Raw genomic sequence first — 24,195 nt, forward strand, 5'->3', positions numbered from 1 at the left:
ATACATTTTTGGTGCATTCTATTGTTGTTATTTTAATTGCTTTCTTCAATTTTAGTGTTGGTTCCAGGTCTTGTATGGCCATGTATAGCCTGGAAACCATGTAAAATTTGTACATGTGGATATATTAGTGAACAAAATTCCTTTTGGCTTTGGTTTGGATTTATTTCATGTAGAAAATTAAGAAGTTATGCAAGTTTTGGCAAAGCTTGTAAATTACAAATTTGAGGAAATCCCAACTACAGTCAGATTGAAATGTTTAGTACAGACACATTTGGATCGAAAAAGAAACTCTATATATATTTATTGGAAATATATGTGAATTAGCTTTCATTTCCAATTTTTTTGAGTCATTTTCATTCAGATTTGTGTAAGTTATGAAGATTTGAGTGAAAATTGGTTTTTAAATGTTGCCAATGGTGTTGTGGGCAAAGATTTGTGCTTCTACAATGATTTATGTATTGGAAAATTAATGGCTTACATATTTTTAACCTAGACTCACAAATGGATAATTTGGAATTGGTTTGGGGTTATTTGAATTTGTTTTGTGAAAGATATTTGATGCCCTAGGCAGGGTTACATGTTTTACTTCTAGTTTATGACGAAGAAAATGGGTCTTGGTGCATGCAACATAATTTGTAATTGGTATATTATATTGTACTCAGACTTGGATATGTTTTAATAGGTATAATTTGGAACAATTCCACTATAGGGTTTTGCAAGAAGAGTTTTAGAACAGAAGTTATGATTAATGGAATCAGATATAGTAATCAAGATATGCAAATGGAGAAGAGTTGATGTTTTTGTGTTGGAAAATGCTTTGTTTTTCCTTGTGAGATGTCTCTATATAATAAAATTATTTCATAGATTTTGAAGGGATTAGAAAGTATCCCACTGATTGGTTTATTTCTAGGATGCTCTGCATCAAATTGGTATCAGAGCTTAAAGATCTTGAGTGTGTGGGTAGAGCGTTGAAGGAGGAAATACACACTAAGACCTTGGAGATTTGGTATTTATTTTGTTGATGAGTTTTTGCTACAGGTTCTCATCCATCTTGCTGCATGTGAAGGTTGGGTTGTGTGTACTGAAACTAGAAGTCTATCAAGGGCCAAGAGAAGGTCTAGGGCCAAGGAGTGGTCCATTTGATTGTTAAGAGACTAGGGAGAGAGGAAAAGAGGAGGACTCCTAGTTGAGGCACAAGGGTGAGTTGTTGTGGTGAGTTTGAAGCAGCATGGTAAAGGTGGATCTTTGACTGATAAGGCACCGTGGGAGTTACAACCATTAATGCTCCACTGGAGGAGTATTTGAGAAGATAATTTTGAGGACAGTCCTGTGTCCTTTAGGGAAGATATGATGGTCATAAAGGCATGAAGAGGAAAAGGAAAAGGTAGGTAAAGATGAAGATTTTTTTAATAATTTTTTTGCAGGTTATGGCACATCTTTCCAAGAGACTTGGAAAATTTTCAAGGTTAGTAGTATGGTGTAAGAGAACCTAATCCTAGAGATCACTATGAGATATATAAGTTTTTTGAGTCATTTAAAGTCAATTATATGATGTATTGATTCATTTTGAATCCATTTGTAAAGGTGTTGACAAGAAATGTAAGCATGTGCACAATATTGCTCAAGTTGTCAAATAGATCATGTTTAGGTTTACATGGTCAAATTTGTGTAAAAGACCCATGGAAGGGTAAAGAATTATAAAAGGTCTTAAATATACCATTTGGATATATATGGAGAGGTTTGACAAAGTTTTGAAGTCATTTTGTCAAAAATGTAAAAGTTGCATAAAAAGTTGTAAAATGCAACATTGAGAAAGTTGTTAACATTGCAAAAATGATATAAAAAGGTAGATGGTTGGTCTTGGGGGTAGTTAGGAAGGTTTATAACTGTCAAATGGATATAATTACCATTGTATGGTTGAAACAAATTAGATTAGAGAAGAGGAAATATTTTGATACATTTTTGGTGCATTCTATTATTGTTATTTTGATTGGTTTTTCAGTTTTAGTGTTAGTTCTAGGTCTTGTACGACCATGTATAGCCTAAAAACCATGTAAAATTTGTATATGTGGACAGAGTAGTGAAAATTGGCTTTGGTTTTGATTTATTTCATGCAGAAATGAAGAAGTTATGCAAGTTGTGGCAAAGCTTGTAAATTGCAGATTTGAGGATGCCCAACTATAGTCAGATTGCAATGTTTGGTAAAAACACATTTGGATGAAAAAAAGGAACTCTATTTATATTTATTGGAAAGATATGTGAACTAGATTTCATTTCCAATTGGTTTGATTCATTTTCATTTAGATTTGTGTAAGTTATGAAGATTTGAGTGAAAATTGGTTTTTAAATGTTGTCAATGGTGTTGTGGGAAAAGCTTTGTACTTCTACAATGATTAATGTGTTGGAAAAATAGATGGCTTATATATTTTTAAACTAGACTCACAAATGGATAATGTGGAATTGGTTTGGGGTTATCTAAATTTTTTTTGTGAAAGATATTTGATGCCCTAGGCAGGGTTACATGTTTTACTTCTGGCTTATGACAGAGAAAATGGGTCTTGGTGTAGACAACATAATTTGTAATTGGTACATTATATTGTGATCAGACTTGAATATATTTTAATAGGTATAAAATGGAACAATTCCACTAGAGGGTTTTGTAAGAAGAGTTTTAGAATAGAAGTTATGATTAATGGAATCATATATAGTAATCAGGATATGCAAATGGAGAAGGGTTGATGTTTTTGTGTTGGAAAATGTTTTTTTTTGCCTCATGAGATGCCTCTATACAATGAAACTATTTCATAGATTTTGAAGTGATCAAAATGTATCCCACTGATTGGTTTATTTCTAGGATGCTTCGCATAATTTTCTTTAATGGAGCCGATTCTTATTTATGAAAGAGAGTGAAAAATATACCTAGAGATCAATGTGATCTTGCAATGTCACAACACTATCCATCAATACAACAAGACCATTAGAGAAATCATAAAAAGCCAAATCAAAAATTGTTTAGAGAAATGAGATAATTAGAAAGATGACGCTTATAATGGCTCCAAAGGAAACTTATAGAATTCTTTGAAAAAGACCACCATATTTTCTTGTTCCTTGACTTTATATGCCCTCCTAAAGCACCTATGACAACCGTATATGAGCTCCACGAGGAACCCCACTCCTCTGACAGATGTAGAACATGAAAAAATGGCATTGCATGGTTAATAATAGATTTCAACACCATGTAGGATTTTTCAACAATTAATCAATTATCTCAAGGGCCCCAATGACCCTTGTATCCTTGCATAAAAGATAAGAAAACACTGCTCCACTTCATGCTACCTGTTGTCTTCAAATATTGCTTGGTTATAGGCATATGCAAATGCCACATGGAGAGAAATGGAGAACATGTCAACCATGTGAAGTGTTGAGAAAATAAAACTTTCCTAGTCTTGAATTGTCCATCCATATTTTCGGTTGAATATTTCAATAAAGAAATAGAATTGACTACAAAGAAAAATGCTAAGAGCCAATGAAAAAAAAGAAATAAATGTGTTTTTTTTAGTTGAATCAAATAATTTCTCAAGACCACAGGACAAAAGAGTTGTGCATAGTTTCCAAGAGATAAACTAATTGACAAAAGTTAGATGAAAACATAAGTCTATGCCTTAACGTTAGGGACTAAAAAATAAAGAATAGATAATGTAAATGTACATTATATATATATATATATATATATGACATTTTGACTTTCATTTTTTACTTTAAAATTTAGTTACTTGAAATTATGAAAAAGTAAAACCTACTATCTCTATTTTTAAGTCAAAAGGCTTTTTATTGTGGAACACAATGACCATAAAATTGTCAAATAACATAAATGTGTTAGATGCCAGAAATGTGTCTGATATCAAATAGCCAGATGATGACAAAAAAAAACACGTCTCCATTTTATGGAGGAAATTAGTTACCAACCGAGTGGCCATTAAATGGAGCAATGACAATCCATAATAGGTGGGGGCATTTTCTTGAACTCTAATGAATAACAAAAAAATGGTTTATTGAAACAAAAGAAAGCAAAGAGTCCATAACTAAATTCTTTAGGAGGAATTGATAATGTTCTTGAGGAATCTTTTTTCCTAGAGACAAATTCTTGGAGATAAGGACACATTTTTGTTCTGTCTATCAGTATATTATTGGGAAAATTCTGATTTAGACTTTTAACAAGGTTGGAGAAGTTGTGGGTTGGAGCATTGCATAGAAGAGCTTAGAAGGAAAAAATTGAGAATTGTGCCTCAAAAAAAACTTACATCAATATGAATCCCTTAAACCACCGAGTAGGGACTTGCATTTTGGATATTTTTGTGTTTTAAGAAGATTCTCAAATTGGTATTGCATTCAAAAAGTTATTTAAATATACTATATAAGGCTTAATGTGTGGGGCATTATTTCTTTGTGATTTTTTTGACCTTTGAAGCTCGTAAGAATGCTTCTCTTTCAACTATGTAGGGAATTATCTTTCTAGATAACCAAATCTTTCCCTACATGACTGCATTATACATTATGAATTTAACTTTGTTTCGTAAGTCTTGTTACATAGTGGCACTAAAGCTTATTGGACCCCTTGTTTGGGCTATAGATTAATTTGGACAGTTAAAATAAAATGTGAAATTGAGATATTATGGTTACTTCCTGCCAAATTATCACCTTATATATGGTTTGTAGGAAACAATGCAACCACAGTCTAACCGTTCATTCTATGGAACTTATAATAGTTGATAGCTTTATTCTTAGTGAAGAGTCCACCTTCCTTTAAACTTTGAAAAGTTTATTTAAGAAGATTAAAGGACACAAACTTCTTAAATTATTTAAATAATATCCAATTTAATGAATGGGTGGTTTGTAATGACATAGACCGTATTTCAGTCTCTAAGCTAGAACCCAAAAATGAAATTAACTTGTGCATTGTAAGTAAAGCCATTTATTGTGTGATTTAAAAATTGTGGTGAGGCTTAATGTGAAGGTTGTAGTAGTCAAATTCTTGGTATGAGTTGATTTAGCTGAGTTTATCCACATTGTATAATACATGAAAGGGGGATATCTTGGTAGTGGGTGTATTTGAAAAGGATTTCTTAACCAGTGTTTCAAAGAATTGCAGGTTGAAAGAGATGGATGGTGATGTTAGTGGCTCTTTAATCTCCCTCATTGTCCAACCATAAGAATAAGAGCACACCCTTGATTTTCTTTTACAAGTTGCTGCTACTAATTTTGAGTGTTTTCAACCAATTTTAAATTAGGCATTTCTTTGTTGATTTGAAGGTTTTTTTTTTTTGAATTAAAAAATGTGCCAAGAACTGTGAAAACAAATTGGGGGGCTCAAATCTCCAAATTCCAAATTTTCTAAACTGAAAATTAAGTATTGTTCTATGATTAATTATAATTTCTAAGAGTGAAGGGTATGTTTACATAATCATATTGATGTTATGACCTTCAAAAATATAGTAAACTCCCTACTTTATGTTATATATGAGAATCAGGTGATTTTTTACTGCAAATGTTGTGCTCTCAAAGACATTCACAACAATTTTGAAAATGTTCTAAGTGTTAGGATAATTGAGGACATGGATTACATCCACTCTTGGATGAATTGGTGAGTTAAGGATATAGATTACAAATATTTTTAAATTAATTTTGTATCTACATATTGAGATATCTTACAAGCCTCTATTGGCACATCTATAGGATTGATGCTGTTGCAAAACATATGGTGGCACTTAGCACATACGTCAAGGTATTATTATATTGTATTCAATATTTTCTCTTCAATCATATTACTCAAACTTGCATTTCTATAAGATTCTCTATTATGAGATCATTGAATTTCATTATTTTGATGTGGTTTCTTTGACATCAAGAAAATTGATCTTTTAATTAAAATTTATGTTAGGTATGCAAAAATAATGTTGTCATTAGGAAGGAATTATCATGCACAATTTGTGCCTTGAGACAGAGGTTCCTATGAAAGTAATTTTTGCTTCTATGTCGAGGATTTACTTTTGTCTGGGAAAAATCAACAGGTTATTGCTTCTTTGTAGACGTGTAAGCAATTGAATTTTATAATCAACTATTCATACCAAACAACATCAATCAAACAAGTTCAAATTCAAATAGTTTGTCTTTAATCACTACTAACCTGTACAACTAAGTTTGATAGAAGTGAGTTCACTATTTATGAATTACATCAAAGTTTTAGTTGAGAAAAGTATTCACTGAAATGAGACTTATAGAATACTACGTAAATATAGCTTTTTCGTGAGTTTGGATTATATATAAATACTTGGTCTTCCAAAAAATAATATTGTACATGTTGTTATCTATCTTTGATTTTGGGAGTTTTGAGCATTTTATCATATTTATTGTGAAGTCAAGCCCAATAGTTATCCAATTTATGAGAATGGAATAGCCCTGTCAGGGAAAAATACTACTTTGGTGGCTTCTTTGATTTGCATTGAAGTAATAATTTACTTCTCTTAACACCAAATGTGGATGTTTGGTTATTTGAACTACCCCCAATCTTCATCTGTCATTCTCTTGTTTAGAAGACGTCAATAGTTTATTGAGTACTTTTGGTCTATGTTTGGTTGAAGTTTTGAACTAGGTTGCATCTGCAAAGGAATATGGCCTTAAATCTTCAAAATACATTTTCAATAGTTGTATTGGCATGCGATTATAATAATGATTTATTTGAAGCATCATGATATTAAATTTCATATAGTGATTTAGAATAAAACATTACAAGAGAAAATAATTTCTAAAAGTGACAAGAAATAGTAAATAATGTTCACATGGAAGTTTGTAAGAAAATTTTCTCGTTAGTTGCATTTAGAAATGCTTTCAAATTGCAACTCAATTTTTTTTGTTTTTCATTTGCTTAGTTTCGCTAGATGCAATTTATGGATTTGTAGACATTTTTGGCAGTTTCTAGCCTCATGGAAGAATCTTCTAAAGATATTAGTAAGCTAACACAACTTTTTGCAATTCATGGAATTCCTAATAATGTTTTCACAAATTTGTGTCGATTTGACAATGTTTCTACAAAAAATTGGAAGCTTTTTCCACTTTTTAGAAATTCTCATATATGATTCTTGGTGCAAAATTTATGAATGTGACTACTCCAATTACATAATCTACTTCACATTCACATAAAAGTACTTAAATAAAAAGTGTGCATTCTTTAGCAAATGGTTGAAATGGAACTTAGATCATTACAGTAGCAAGTGGAACAACAAAAGATAGTTTTAGCATTAGTATTATCACAAGAAAAAAGATTCAACCTACTCTCTCTTCTTGAGATCTTCAATGCTGTTTCCAAGTGTTTGCTCTACCATGATGGTCTGTGAGTGATTTCTAACTTGATTCTAAATTTTGAAGGCTGAGATATCCCTTTTATACTTTCTAAGTTAAATCTAAAGCATATACCAGTAAATATGGAGGCATTAAGGTACTTTTGTGAACTTTGAATAACGTATAGTATATGCTTCTATTAGCGTATACATTGCACCTTATTGGTGCAAGTGCTAGTATAAGTAAAATTAACATTCAAATAAATCACATCCAACAAAATCATAGATAATCATCTTCATACTAATAACATCTTATTAGTCCCTGCCTTATTTATAAGGCATGGTACTAATGTTTTCTTTTGCGCCCCCCCCCTGCCATTTCATTTTAGACTTCAGGTACGAAAAGACTAAAGTTATAAATCCAAGTATTTTTTAATTCATTTTTCATACACAAAATTCTTAATTGTTATTGGCTAGTCGCTAATTTCTTGGGGAGAAAATAGATTTTTGGAGATTAGAAATAGGTGGAAAAAGGCTGCCAAAACATTAAATGCAATGCAGCGCTGTTGCTCATATAATAAATACAAAGCCCTTCCTTACTGTCACATCAACGTTACACTATTTCCTTGGACCTCACAACATACAAAATTATTAGTTCCTATTAATTTCCCTTGCATACAATTTTGTTGGCAGGCAACTCTCATCGGAAAATAAAATATTTTACTTTTGGGAAGTAAAATATTAGTTTAATTTTTTATTTGGACACTTTTTGAGATTTGGAATATTTAATGGTTAGATCTATTAAAGTGAAGAGATATCAAGAGTATGTTTACTAATTTCAAAAAGTAACTGATTTTACTTTTATCGTTTCTTGTAATATTAATAGTATTTAATTTTGTAATAGTTATTTATGTGTTTTGTTTTTAAATTTTTTAGTAATATTAATAAAAATGATATTATAAAATAAAAATAAGAATATGCATTATCATTTTCATGTTAACAAACAATACGATAATGTAATTATTTTTTAATTTTTTGTTAAAGATAAAATAAAATTGTAACCACATTAAAAAATTTGAAATAGTTTTTAATGAAATTACTAATTTCTCATGTATTAATTTTTTCGTAAATTTTTATGTTTATTTTTAAAATAAAAATTTATAATTTTAATAAAATATAAGGCATTTTACATTGACAATGTTTTTTTTTCTCAATATGCATAACAATTGCTCATGCAATGTGTATTTTTTATTTTGCTCTTTGAATTGAAAAATTTATTTTCCAAAGCCATGTTTAAAGTTACTTATTTGTTTGATCAATTGTACACCGATTATATAGAAATAGCTCCTAGTTTTAAAATATAGAAATATCTTGTATAGACTCTTGTGAAAGCATTTTATTTTCGACTTGTGTGATGCACTCTAGCATAAAATACAACACTAAACATTTCATCAATTGACTCCACCTATACTAAAATCTATTGGAGTTATAAGTCCTCATATTACCCCCTCTAATCATTCCCCACTCTTTACAAGGCAGGGACTCAAGTTCAACTAGAGCTCTTGTTATAAATGACCAATAAATCCTTGTAATAAACTCCTCAATACTCAAACATAAATAACAAAATGCTTTCACATACAAAACTATTAATCATTATAGAATGTAGAAAATAAACATTATATAATCAATAATTGTAAAGTAGAACATAAAAACATTGAACATACAACAATAATTTATAACACAATGATAGAAGATATTTTTAAAGTGATGAACTTTTTAACATATGCTCAAGTTGGACACTTTGAAATAGAAGATGCTATGTAATCCTAACAAACAACCCTAAGATACATTTAAAAAATAAAATAAAGAAAACAACAATTTCGAGATGTTCCAATGCATATCCAAAATTAGTAAACTCAAGCGGACATCAATTGATTATCATATTTCAAATTTACATTGTTTTCTACCTTAAGGAAAAACTAAAAAGTAACTTAAATTAATGGGCCCTATGACCTTTTTAGGTCAAAATCAGTAAACACAAAAAGAAAAATAAAAAAAAAGAACCTCCCTTGCCCCGCATTCCGATGTAGCGCAAGATACTCCGCGGTGAAAGCGACCCAGACGGGCCAATGCCACGTGGCGCCGTCCAAATCCTCTTCAGGGACCGTACGTCTTTTTCCCCCGGAACATTCCTATTAAGCAAACCTTGATGCCGGCGCCGGGAAAAGGCGAATTCGCCGGCCGGCGTGCCGGTTCAGCTTCCCGGTGCCGGAGAGTCTAAAGTTTAAATGCCCCTTCCATGCATTCTACGACATTCGAAAATTGAAAGCATGAAGCGTCGCTCTCTGCGCCTCTGAACATGGAGGAAGAGCATTAAATAATGCAACGTTTATAAAATTAAATATAAATCAGAGCCAAGGTAGCGTTGAACGAATCAAAGATATATGTTGCGGGAGTGTTTTCTGCTAGGGTTTATGTTGTGTTACGGCTGAAATTGGTCGGAAGTTTGAGTCTGCTGAAATGGCGAATCCGAGATGTTACCTGGATATTACGATAGGAGAGGAGTTGGAAGGGAGAATTGTAGTGGAGCTCTACAGTGATGTGGCGCCTAAAACGGCTGAGAATTTCAGGGCGCTTTGCACTGGAGAAAAGGGCATTGGCCCTCACACTGGCGTTCCCCTGCATTTTAAGGTGTTTGTTTGTTCCTTTCTCTGTTTTTTTTGCCAGTTTGTCTTGTTGCTTGTTTTGAGTTCTGGTGTTTTGGTTTATAGTTAGATAAGAAGAAAACGACATCGCTGTCAAAAGCGCGGGTAATGGTGATAAAAGGTGCCGTTGTGGCGGTTGTGATTAGTGTAAGGAACAGATAATGCTGATGCCGCTAATGACATATTTTTTGAGAAGCTTTTCCCTCAAAGCAAATTGAAATGCGGCCTGGAATGTCGAGTTCACCCTTTGGATGAGAGGCTAGATCTTTTGAATGACTTTTCTTTTCACGCTTTGAGGGTCAAATTTTGTTGAATGTTGTATTTGTGACCAATTTATTGAAGTTCTTAATGTAGAATTCTATACGTATTAAAAGAAATAGTGCCGCGCTCTCGCATTCTGGAAGCAGCGTCACCGGCATTTTCTTAGTTGACTCTGTTGAAGCCGCTTCTTTCATTTCTCCGTGTTTTTCATCCCAACATCTGTTTTTCAATTATGAAGTCCTAAAACATATGTGGTCGAGGAAAATTTGTCGAGGGAAATTCGCACACATACTTTGTTGCATGCAACTTACTACGATAAAATATTAAATTTTGCCGGAAGGAACCTGTAAAATTTACAGGTTATGCTCTACCACCTTGTGTAGATTTCTACAGCTGGCTTAATATCATTTAAGCTTTTATAGTAAAAAGCAGGGCCGTGGGTTCAAGTCATATAAGCCAAGGAATTTACAAGTAGGTATCTGTTCATGAACAACGATCACAAAGATTGATTGAAGACATTTATATAGATAACGCTAAACAGCGATTGATTTGTTTATATTAATGAACAAAAAACAGCAGTTAGAATATGCAAAGCAAGCTGCAATTAATATGTATATAGCAGCAATCTTGAAGAAGAATTAACATGATCTCAGGAGTATAAGGGGTGGACTACTTGTTGATATGAGTTTTATGCCACTACAACATGCATAATTGAATACTCTGTATTTCAAATGAGATAACCAATCTCCCACTCTCTTTTGAGCAAGAATGCTCGTATTCTAAATAATATATCTAGACTGTGTTATCAAATGAGGCAACCCCATGGTTCCTTCTTAATGTGGACTTATAATGATGTTGTATGCTTGTTATCGCAAAGGGACCTATGTTGTTCATTCAATGGACATTGACTACTCTTCATCCAACATTATGAACTGCAAAGGATAAGGGTTGAGAAATCTATTCTGCTCCTAAAATGCAAAAAGTTGTGAATGTCTTTGTGACTCTAGTAGACTTAGTTTAGTTATCAACATCAACCAAGCTAGTGCAATCTCCTAAGATAGATGCAAGGTTCAAACTATTATCTCTCCATTAACACCATCCATCGATGTTCAAACTATTATCTCTCCATTAACACCATCCATTGATACATAACAATGCACAAGCAATAATTTAAGTAAAGCTCATATTTATGACATTTAACCACACAAGACGTACTTACAATCAACAAATAGCTCGTGGTTTGGCCTAAGCGAGTTCACTAAAGATCGGTCATAATTACTTCTGTTTTATTAAATACTACTTATCAAACATGAAATAAAATCTACTCTGAGGAAACGTGGAAACCATGCAGTACTTCAAAGCAACTCAAGTAGTCCACCATTAAGACCAACAATGAATTAGCATATTCTTTGATAGCATCATGGCAACAATTTCTCCAAGTCTATCCTCCTACTCTACTGTATCTCTAATCTAATTTTAATGAGTTACAAATGAGAAGGCCTTGGCCTTTTATAGTTGCTCAATTACAATGTAGGGCCCAAATTTCTTTGACAATGCCCTAATCTAACGAATAGTTACAATCATTAAATGCCTATCCAATTACATAAAGGGACCACCTTGTGGGCCAGTGACATGACATTGCTTTTATTGACCAATAAAAAAATTGGTTAGGTAAGAATATTGATTGGACTCCACATTTACACTTGGCATGATTTGATTAAATGTGCTTGGACTCATGCGATTGGAATCTTCTGATTGGTTGAAGATGAGTGGCGCAACGTCAACATGCTTGCCTTATGCCCCTTGGTGACAAGAAAATATCTCTTGATACTCAACATTGCACACCCTTAGCTTGATCATAATGGCATAAAAACTGTTTCATCTTCACAAAGTTTTCATCCTTGTTCTTGGAAATTTTCTCATTTTTGACTTCTTGACCTTGACATTCTTGAAGTGATGAAGTCCATGTACTTGGGCCATAAAAATGAACTCGTTCGAAAATCCAAGATCTCATAATTTTCTTCATTTGTAAATTTGTAAATCTGTCCATCCTCCTTGTTCTTTGTTTTTTGAACTCCATCTTGATCTCACTTTTTTTTGAGTTTGCACCTTCAGTTTGATCTTCGACCTTGAATCATCCTCTTGTGTGAAATCTTGTGCTTGATCTTAGTCATAGTTCCCCCAATTATTAGCATCATCTCACTTAGCAAAACAAGATCAAAATTAAAATATTGTTAAAGATTGATACACCCTTTCTATAATTACATGATTTCAGCACGGTGCCGAATTGAAAGAAACTTTATTCGCAAAGAATCCTAATAGCAACCAAGTATTGACATTAACAACTCTAGATTCAGATTCATTTAATGATTCTCCAAGATTTCAAGCTCTTTTTAGAACATGCACAACAAATGATGATCTACCTTGATTTTTTTCTCAACTTTGATTAAATTCTAATTGATTTACTTGTCATCTAACCCCTCTCAAGGCCAACTTGATCAAGAATATCCATTGACAAATTGATATCAACATTAAATTGAGGCTTATAGGCTGGCTGAAATTTAGGGGTTGTGAGGATAAAATTCCTTGTAGGATGTTGAATTCTCACGGTAGCAATAGGACTATTTTGATTTAGAACTTACATCCAAACTATTTTCAGCCATTTTGCTTGAATTTTATGCTTTTGATCTTGATTGTTGGGCTTACACCCTTGTTCTAGTTTGATTTTCCTTGTTATTTCATCAAAATTCTAATCTCCATTAGGGGGATAATCGTGGATCCCACTTTGGAACTTATCTTCCAATGCCACGATGCCAAAGATGGTAAAATTTGTCCAAATGTTGAGGGCAAATATTTAGGGGTCGTCAGAATTTGGAATCACAATAGGAGCTCATAGTTTGATCTAGTGTCGAGACTTAGAATCCTGACAAGAGGTCAGATTTTGATCCTACGTTATAATGTAGACTCTAGATCTTTGGAGATTCTAATAAAAATTAGACAACCAAATTTGAGGTTTTGACTTATTTCCATCATTGTCCTTTTTAATGTTAGAATTTCATCTCTTGCTTTGCTTCTTCATTTCATCCCTTTTTATGCTTTGACTAATTCATTTCATCGCAAATTGCTTGACTTCAATTCCACATCCTTGACTTGACTAGCTTGGCCCATCTCTCACTTATTTCCTTGACTGAGTTGACTTCCTAGTTAGCCAAAGTTGCTCACACTTCATCTCTTAGATTCAAAGACTTATTGCCACTAAACTAGGAGTGTCTTGAGACAACTACCTTATTGCCAAATGGAAAGAGAGGGTCCCAATTTCAAATGGGGAGATAGTGTGAAAACCTCACAACACTATTTTGATTAAATTTAAAATAGAGTAAAGAATTTTACAAAAGAGCAACAAATTTTGAAAGGTTGTGACTTACGAAAGATTCTATCAGTTTATTGAAAGGTCATCGACTTCCAAAAGGTGCCTCCCGCCTTAACATGGTTATGATTATTTGAAGAGGACCTTGATGGGAGAAGGCACCAAGACAAGACATTGAAAAACATAGGTTATCTCATACCAATGATCAAGATAGGATTAGAATTTGTTATTTATTTGTAGATAGTAACATTCTTGTTTATTTTGATATGCATGAATATATGTTTAAATATGTATGCCTAATTTATGTGGCAATACAATGCACAATTTCTTACATATTAATATAGGATAATATATTTGTTCATCACATCATATATACTAGACATAAGTAATAATGTGGAATTCCAAATAGCAATAATCAATAATGGGGAGGCAAGGAAGGGAATACAAGGCAAATGAAGTGCTATAGGTTTCCTCACCAGGCACACCACCTCATTCGGGTGGTTGAAAGCCATATGAGGCCAAGAGGGATGGTGCATTTTCTCTTGGGCATAGGGTAGAGGATTGCTTTGGGCAATTTGTACAAGGAGGTAGAATTTCTATTAGTTTCCTCACTAGGTACAACACCTCATATGGATGGTGGAAGTTGCACAAAGTCAAGAAGGATCATATATCTACTCTTGGGCCTAGGTTAGAGGATTGCTTTGGGCACCCCATTGTAGTTTCCTCTCCAACCATTGCATTAATCAATTGTTAAGATATATTTGAGTGCGTGTCATTCATAGGAGGGTGAATTAGGGTGGCACGAAGAGGAAGAATTGCTATAGGATTACTCATGAGCTACACCTCATGATAGATGGATGACAAATGGCCATAGAGCCCAAGTGGTATGGTGTATCCCCTCTTGGGCCTAGGGTAGATGATCGCATCAAGCACTCTATCATGTCTCTTTATCCAAGCTTTGTTATGCTTGAAACAAAATGATAAATTAGATGCGTTATTTGATTAAGAACCATGAATATATGTTCTTTAACCCTAGTGATGGTTAATCTTATGAATTGTTTCTTTAATAATGACATATTTGCAAAATCTCAACAAGGATCGATCTTCATTTTACATTCTTCGGGTAAAGCTATATCTCTATTTATTTTATGCCCGGTCTTTTATTAAATTTTTTGTTCTATGACAAGATATAGGGTAATCCTGAAAGTGGACATTAGATGGCACACAATTACGTGTACATAGTTACCTTGAATTTGATTGCAAAGATATGCCCACATGAAACAAATAACCATAAAGCACAAGTAAACTAATCTATTACCCCACTTTAATTGAGGAGAAAGTCAAGGAAAAAGACAAGGGAAGAGAGGAAATGGAAAAGAAAGGGAAAGGAAGATTGAGAAGTGCTCAAAATGTAGTTTGCAAATTGACAACCTAGCTAAAATATAATGTTTACATTCAAAGTGACAAGACTTAGGGAAACTCTCCATCAAGTTGCTTGCATAGGTGAAATCATTTTTTCTAGTATCATGATAATTTGTCACTAGCTACTTTTGAGCTAGAGAAAATCCAACTTCACAAAGACAAGCAACCTACTCTTTAGACGTAGACCCAAGATTCATAATGCAACCTAGCAAAATGCATATAGTAGGTGGCAACATTAATCACTAATTTGCTGAAAATTCTAGTCTAGGTGCTAATTTTGAATTCATGCATTTAATGGCTTGTAGGCTTGAGAAGCATTTGAATCAACTTTTGACATAGATTTGATTTTTAGAAGGACCCATATCACACACAACTTGCATGTATAAATTCAACCATATCGCAATTCTAGATTTCACATGCATATTACATACTTGATAATCTTGGCCATCAAGGTTTTACCTACAATAGGTTGTTTTGATGACTCTTCTAGTGTTCATGCAATCTCAAGGAAATCAAACTTGTACTTGATATCATTGTTTTCAGCCACTTGCAAGTAGAGAAAGGGCAAAGTCAGGTTTTAAGATATTTCTAAAGAAATTTGAATTTTTAGCTCAATAAAATTGCTTTATTTAGCAATGAGTGTTAGATTTTGTAGTTGGCGCTATGTTTGATTTATCCAGTCCATGTTAGTACACAAGATCTTGTTGCATGTCCGTTGGGATTAGGCTTTAGGTTGCTAGGTTATAGGAGGTAACTATATGATTATTGTGTTTGTAACAAGTTGCTAAGTTTTATTACATCTCAGAATGACACGTGGCACCACTAGAGGGGTTACGTGTAGGTGCAGGAATAATGCAAACAAGATGGTCATGCTAACCATGTGGCAAGCTTGAACTCGAATCTATTGCTAACTAACAAATTGTACCATATCATTATCATAGGTGGAGTAAGTGGGCCAATTATTTTCCATTGATATTAGGTCATGCAAGCACAAGAGAAGGATGACTATTGAGCAATTGGTTGCAAGGAATGAGTCAGCACAATGGTGAGCCCAAGATCATGTCCCCATATGTTTGCAATGTTAGCATGAGCTTGTGAAAAAGGTAACATAAAAAATGCACCCTTGGAGAGATAATATAATGTTTGGTTTGCACAACATATAGAGAGGATTTTACATGAAGCTACAGTCAAATTGTGAGAATCATATGTTGGAAGATGATGGCGAGGAGATTGACAACCACCACATGCCCAAAGGATAATAGAGCTCATAAAGATCTCAACATTGTGCCATTGGCTGCAAAGTAGCTAAGTTGGCATGTGGTGGATTAGGGCGAGTTCACTTTAGGGTTATACAATGTGCACAAGATCATGGATGAGAGCCATAGAATCAAATCCATCATGGAAGATCTAAGGGCCCAAGTAACTAGGAAAAAATCAAACAATAGTTGTCAAAATAGGATTGTGTGGGCCATAGTTCACAAACTTAGACTCAGAGAGTACTTGGTAAGCCCAAAATTTGCAACTCAGCAAATACTTAGACCAAAACTCGGTAAAAACTCAGCAACTTAGAGAGTACAAAAAATTAAAATCTCCTGAAAGACATTTTTTTTGTAAAATTAAATTACAAAGTGTATTTTAGATTGAAAAAAATTGACATTTTGAAAGAGAACACATGCTTTTATGGCAAAAGCAACATGTGAAAAATGCATTTTAACTAGTGTTTTAGTTGTATTGACATTTTTACCCACATTTTTTTGTGTCTATAAAAACACGAGAGTTAAAATTGTGAAAACTCACCCACCCAAACAAATATAAAGTACTCGGAGAGTTTGCAATCCATGGTGTGGCTATTATAGGGAATTGAATCCAGTCTTTTGTAGGAATGCAAGGAGATCAACACTGAATATCATTGTGAATGAGTTCATTAGTCTGTATGCAACCATGATTGAGATCATGAGATCAACCTATTGTGGTCCATGGAAGGTTGATGATTGGCTGTTTTAATTTGGGAGGACCAATGAGTGTATAGCAAGAGCTTGCTAAATCACAAGCTTGCAAACGTAGATTGATGTGGCTGCAATGAACACTTGATAGAGCATAATAAGGGATGCAAAAATGAGTAACAACTTAGACAAAGTTTGTGTGTTGAGACAACTTAGTTTGATTGGTTATCAATGTGGCCATGAACTAGAGAATATGGTTATATAGGGCCAAAATATGAGATAAATCATAAAAGCCAAAAAGGCGGGTCTCAAATTCAAGAGGGAATGTGGTGTGTTGCACAAGTAGCAACAATCCTTAATTTCAAATCTTCTTTCAATTTGATTGCTTTGCTTGCTGCTTTATTTGATTTTAATCCTATGTTCCCCGAGGATGCATACTCGGCCTAAAACTAGGAGTTTTGGTAACGGGGATGTCCTGGGGACGGGGGGATGGGCATGGGACATCCCCCAACCGTCCCCAAAAAGGGCAAATTACCAGGGGATGTCCTTGAAACTTGGGGATGGCTGCTGTCCTTGGTATGGAAAGGGGACGCCTAGATGTCCCCCAAACGTACCGGGTACGGACAGCCGTCCCCAATTTTTTTTAATTTTAAATTTTTTTTTAATGCAAAAAAATTAAAAATTGAATATAATTTTTTTTTAAGGATCCTTACTAGGTCGCCAAGGTGGGCCCCACCCCTCCAAATTCGGTAGAGGCAGAATAGGAGCAGCAATCTGCTTTATTTTTCTATGTTATGTTTTTTATGTTGAACATCAACATGATTATGATACATTGATACTTATTACTTATGGCAGCCCTCTAGCCTTTGGGCATATTTAGATTTAGATTTTCAGATTTATCATGTTTATCATTATGATATTGTTTACTGATAATGATATGCATTTTGACAATTGAGTACTAAAATTGGATATTATTTCCTAGATGGCATTCAAATGTTGTATGTTATGGTTCTATAGTGTTTAAATGATATGCTTTGTGCTTAGTTTCATATGAATGACATGTATATTTGCAAATTTCAATGTATATTTTAAAATTTTCCTATATATATATATATATAGTTGTCCCCGTTTGCCGTCCCTCTTGGTCCTCGTTTATTGCCAAAAAAATTTGCCATCTCGAAAATCTGTCACGCCGTCCTGTACCAGAAACTCGGGGGAACATAGTTTTAATCGATGGCTGCATTGGCTTCCAAAATATTAACATTTTTTGCATTTCCTAGATTATATTTTGAGTTTTTAAAGATTTTGACTCCTTTGATGGAGGAGCCTTACCAATGGAAGTTAGTTTGCATGAAATAAATATAGTACTTGAAAAGTTAGCTATAAAAAGATGTAAGGTATAATTATAAGAATTGTAAATAGAACTTTGGCATACTACAAAAAGCTTAAACTAATAAACATAAAAAACATGACAATGATTGCATTGAAATTTAATCATTGACAATGATGGCCAAAATTTTGGAACTCTAGGAGAAAACCAAGAATAAGTATAAGAATTGCAAATAAAACTTTGGCACACTAAGTGAATTTGAAACTAATAAACATAAAAACATCGCAATGATTGCATTAACAATAATAATGGTGGGTGGAGATTTGGGGTCTAGTGGCAAAGCTCTCATTAGGGTCGAGGGATAGCACCACTCACAAGGTTTGAGGGCAACAATTAAATATCCCCTACCTATCACGAGATTTTTATTATTTTTAATCATTACGGATAAATAAATGAATGAATTATACATATAACAATTAAACGAGTTTCATTATTTTGTATTAATATTTAATTAAATAAACACATGAATGAATTAAACACAAATATATAATCTAATAATATATGCAGAATAATAACTACTATTATATTATTGTCTAATATAATATCTAACAATAATATGGTGAACAATCAAGAAAAGAGAATCGTTAAAGAATGCAATCTGTTTACAAGTCGCCTTGTTATGCAATTAGAATAAAGATTCATATTAAATGTGAGCAAGTCATCTCCTATGTGGACTATCTAATCAATAAAGACAAATCATATGAAGGCTCCATAATAGTTTCCAGAATTTATGTATGATGGTGCAATTAAGAAATCAGGGCAATGACTAACGAAGTTAAATCAAGATCAGGTAATTATTATGGAAGGATTGATCAGGGAAATACACAACCCAGCAAACTCAAGGGATGCCAACCGTTGGGTTTTTATGTATAAGAGTGAGTTCACTTCACTAAACTGGGGGCATGAAAAAGGAAAATAAAAGATTTTAGAGCACAATCTGAGATAATCTGGGAGAAAAGATAAACAGCCAGTTATATAAATTAAAAAAATAGCCAGAGCAAGTCAGAATTAAATCACTGGCTGTCACAGGCACCGGGTATTCATCTGGCCCTGTTATTTACAATTAAAATAGATTAATATGTGCATCGAAGGAAAAAAGATGTAGAGTAGTCGAGAACAATCATAACCTTTCTACGCTTAGGTAGAATCCAGAACATTTAAGAGGAATTTGTTGTGGTGCTGATTGGTAAGACTGCAGTTAACAGGCTTTAGCTGACTTTAAAAACCAATAAACTATATTTGTGAGCATAAGAGCACAAATGTATACACATAGCAGATGCTCCATTCAAAAATTTGACTTGTAATAAATATTAAGGTGAGTATTCTCCACACCCTCTATCATCAATATTATATTGGTAAATAACATTATGCTCATTATAATTCTGAATTAGAAGAATAGGGCATTAGTATATGACTGTTTAATCCAATCAATAGGTTATTTTGAGATGGGTAAGGATCAGTCTCCCTATAAGATGGCTCGAGGACTTGACCAAGATGGGATTAAGATGCCTTGAGGACTTGCCCAAGATGGGATTAAGGGCTTGGATCACCAGAAACCTTGAGCAAGGCCATTGATGTTGATTTCACACAACCTACTATATCCCAACATTCTTCCTAATTCAGTACTATAATTGAAGTCATTTAAATTCTCTAATTCACAAATAGATTAATTCTAGATTATTTCTTGTTTAGTTATATAAAGGATTTATTCATAGACGACTCACTAGGGGGCATTGCAATCAAGCACACATTAGTCCTCCAAAACCACACAAACCTTTATTATGAATGTTGTGAGATGTGGCAAAATGACTTTTCACCAAGACTCATTATTACCCTTTGCCAAGTTGATGATAGAAAAGCCCATGAAGCTCCCCAAATAAAAAAAATTAGACTCCAAAAACCTTTGTGCATATAAATCTAGATATGAAGCTCCTCACTTTTGTAATGCTGCAAGAATCATGAAAATTGGAGATACTGGTGAAAAGATATGAGTTCGAAAGCAAAACTAGAAGTTCAAACTCTGAATAAGAATAATGGAAAATTTGGTGCAGAATTTGAAGATGAAACTACCGCCACTAGAAAGTGCTTGGAACAACAATCTTATATGGTACATTTTTCTCTTCAATGACCGCCTTCTAGAGTTACAACAAGGATTGGTACTTATATGAAAGAGGAGAGGGTGAGTACTGATATGTCAATGATACAAAATCTATTCATTCAAAGCGACTTTCATAATGTGATGTGCGCTTATTAAAAAGTTACATTTTTAAGTACAAAAGCATATGTTAATGAAAATGGAGATCGAATATATCAATGTATGATATTCAACATCACGATACAAATTGTTACATTATTAGAGATACATACCATCTTATACTTAAAGTGTTATTGTATAAATATATCCCGTTAGACTGATTTAGAACCTAATTGACCACATGGGAATGATATCTTAAGAGTCACAATGTTATAAATAGGAATCTCCATAAGCATTTGTGAAAGGAGAATTACCTGATTTGCTTTACTTGTTCTTGCATTAGCATATCTTCCATTAGAGGTTCTTAAGAGCAAAGTTGAAAAACTTAGACTCCAAAATACCTCAGCCGACACAAAATTTTTGAAAATTTTCGAATCACAGAAAACTTGACAATAAATTGGCACTTCAAACATTTGAAAATATACAATTTCTTAAAAGTATTTTTAAAAACATACACATACAGACCAAGTTTATAGAACATGTACTGATTTGAGATATCCACCATATATTAATCAAAGTATTGAGTTAAATTCATAGCAATTAAAACTTAGTAGATTAACGTAGAATCATAAACCAAAAACCAAGCATGACATCTGAATAAAATTAATTTCCCTACATATAGAAGTCAAACTCCATGAAACTTTTGAATACATTAGAAGCTCAAGTTTCAGTATCAATGAAAACTAGAAGTAGAAATCATAAATGACATCTACGACTAAAGCTCAAAAAAGATCGCTGCTGCTGTGCGGGTGGTGTTGAAGTAGTTGCAGTATCCTTAACACGTGTCTGAATAGGTGCCTTAGGCTCAACAATCACATGGTGCCACTTTTGCATCTCAGTCATTTGCCTCCATCTAACCTCAGCTAGTTGCCCATTAATCAGTAAAGGATCCACATGCGCATCTACATCATCCCCATCAAGAGGACCAATCCAATCTGCTGAATATGGATCAATCTTATCCAAGTCAAGTGCTTCATATGAAGCTTGCCCTTTCACCTTTTTTTCATGCAACCAAAGGTTGTATCGCACATAAACCAAGTCATTCAAGTGCTTCTGAGTCAACCTATTGTGCTTCTGTGTGTAGGTTCTCAAAAGTACAGCAACTTTGCTTGCATCCATAAGCGCTTAAGGGCTGCAACAATATTCAATGGCAAGCTTTTGTAGATTAGGTGTTGTGACACCATATCTTCCCACCATAGATCTACAAGGATTAAAAAAAGCCATTTGTAATGTGGTGAAAATTCCATCAAACTTAATGAGCGGAATAAATGGTATAATAAAACTAATACATGTTCTTTTTACCTAGCTGTAAGGTGCATCTCCTATGTTTGCAATTAGGTGAAGAAAACAATGGCACCTCTTCCATTTTGTAGCTTTGTAACTTATCAAGTGTGAGGTCTCAGAGGTCCAAAACAGGAACCAATCTCCGCATACATCTGTCTAGGCCAACTTAAACCTCTATGTCTGCTTTAAAATTGTCGAAGAACTAGAACTTGGGGTTCAAGTAGTAGGTAGCTGCATGAATGTGTTGGTGGAGTTGTTGGTTCCACTTACAATTGATATGTTCCATATGGGTCTATATTTGGTCTCATTTGACCTATACAAGTGTTGAATGGCCTCTTTGGCTCTATCTATGGCCTCATATAGATACCCCATGAGGTTCTTGTTCCCATTCACCATTTGTAAAACCCTTACCAATAGTTCTGACATATGGACATAAAAAATGATACAAAATTCAGCGAAATGCAATATTTGAAAATTAAATAATAAATCATCAATCAAGACTTAAAAACTTACGTTGATGATCTCCTGCATTAGCTTGCCAAATCTAACATCAAACATAACCTTCACATCCTTCTCTACTTTAGGCTTCTTGGCATAAGGACTCTCCAATCATTTAACACTCACAAACATCTGCTTCAAGTTGGGCAATGTGGCTAATACACTCTGCAAGGTGAAAAAATTAGCAGTAATGTTCGTAACCCCAGTCATACGAGATCCTTTCCATTAGTGTGTTCTCTCATAAGACTCAGTATCCATGTGTGGTTATAGATGTACTTTGTGATATTCCTTCCTTCAACCACCTTCTGCAACCAAGTTTTCCTAGCTCCTCAAGTAGCAAATCAAGAAAATGAGCAGTACAATGGATCCAAAATAACGTAGGATGCCCGTCTGTCATAAGTCTACCAACTACCACATATGCAATTGCATTATCAGTTACAATTTGGATGACATTACTCACTCCCACTCCCACCACCTCCTCATCCAACATGTTGCACAAAGTCTCTATAGTTTTCACTTGATCAGAGGTATCAAGTGATTTTAGAAATACTAATTGCCCCCTTGAAGCAACTCGAAAGTTGAGTAGCGTCTTATTTCTACCATTAGTCCACCATCGGATATAATAGTGTAGCTTCTATGTTCCCAAACTCTTCTTTGCTCTTCTACAAGTTGATGAATGCTTTGGACCTCATCTTGTAACAACAATCCACTCACCTCATAACGAGTTAAGGGCTTCAACCCCCTACCAGACACGAAAATTGCAATGACCAATTGATCCTGATACAGACTACATAAAGTATTGAAGGGAATTCTTTGTAGTGCCAAAATCTTGCAACTGTCACTCTTGTCTTCACATGCATCTCTTTGTTCCATGCAATGCCTAGCAATTTGGGCTGAGCACTGAGAGTGTTAGATGGAACCCAAAAGTTTGATATATTCTTGCCCACATTTTGCGATTCTCGTATCTGTGGCCCAATGGAAGAGCCTCTGCTCCTATTTGTGACCTTGTAGAACAAAAAACTCCCATTGATAATGCCATGGCCTCTAATGTCCTCTTTTTTGCTGCCTTTGTTTGTTCATATGTTTCAAGGCTTGCTAAAGCCTCCCTTGTAGCCCTTTTCAGACATTTATCACACAGTGCAATATCATTGCATGGATCTTTGCAAGATGATATTTTTAGTCAGCTTATGGCTGCACTCATCTCCTTAAGACAATGGATACATTTGACATCTCATCAATTTGGTCTTGGGGCTCAATGTTTCCATAAAGAGTCCCTTTTTCTGCCACCAACCATTTTTTAAAGAAATAAGTAGACTTAGATAAGCTAGCAAAAAAAAGATAGTTAATAATTAGAAAGCATTATGATAAAATAAATAATACTTCAACACAATTATAAGCCTATAAAATTTAGAATTAAATTTATATTTATTGACCAAATTATGATAAAATAAATAATACTTCGACGCCTATAAAATTTAGAATGAAATTTATATTTATTGACCAATATTCATCAATTGTAAATCTGTTTTATTAATCATTTATTTGTATTCAACTACAACATTAGTTACTTTATGATTTCAAGGCCTACCCAGATGTAATGATTTCAAGATTAAAATAGTAAGTTGTTTCAATCGACTTTGCGAATTCATGTAAAGGAGAATCAAATTATGCAACACTTAGTACTTATCAACATTCTAATATGAACAATTAAAATAAATTGAAGTATTCAATAATTTG

At 33.7% G+C, this 24,195-nt stretch overlaps 1 protein-coding gene across 1 annotated transcript in view; it reads left to right on the plus strand.

Annotated features, from left to right (window-relative positions):
• Positions 1–9,647: 9,647 nt before the first annotated feature.
• Positions 9,648–24,195, plus strand: part of LOC149534000 (peptidyl-prolyl cis-trans isomerase CYP40-like) — a 71,503-nt gene continuing 56,955 nt past the window's right edge. The window contains exon 1 of the mRNA XM_089802990.1: positions 9,648–10,025. Within this exon, the coding sequence (XP_089659116.1) occupies positions 9,855–10,025 (171 nt within the window). The 5' untranslated portion in view covers positions 9,648–9,854. The remainder of the gene's footprint in view (positions 10,026–24,195) is intronic.

The sequence above is a fragment of the Cupressus sempervirens genome, chromosome 10 (genome assembly GCF_028749045.1).
Source record: "Cupressus sempervirens isolate cs-2001-9-10 chromosome 10, ASM2874904v1, whole genome shotgun sequence".
NCBI classification, from domain to species: Eukaryota; Viridiplantae; Streptophyta; class Pinopsida; order Cupressales; family Cupressaceae; genus Cupressus; species Cupressus sempervirens.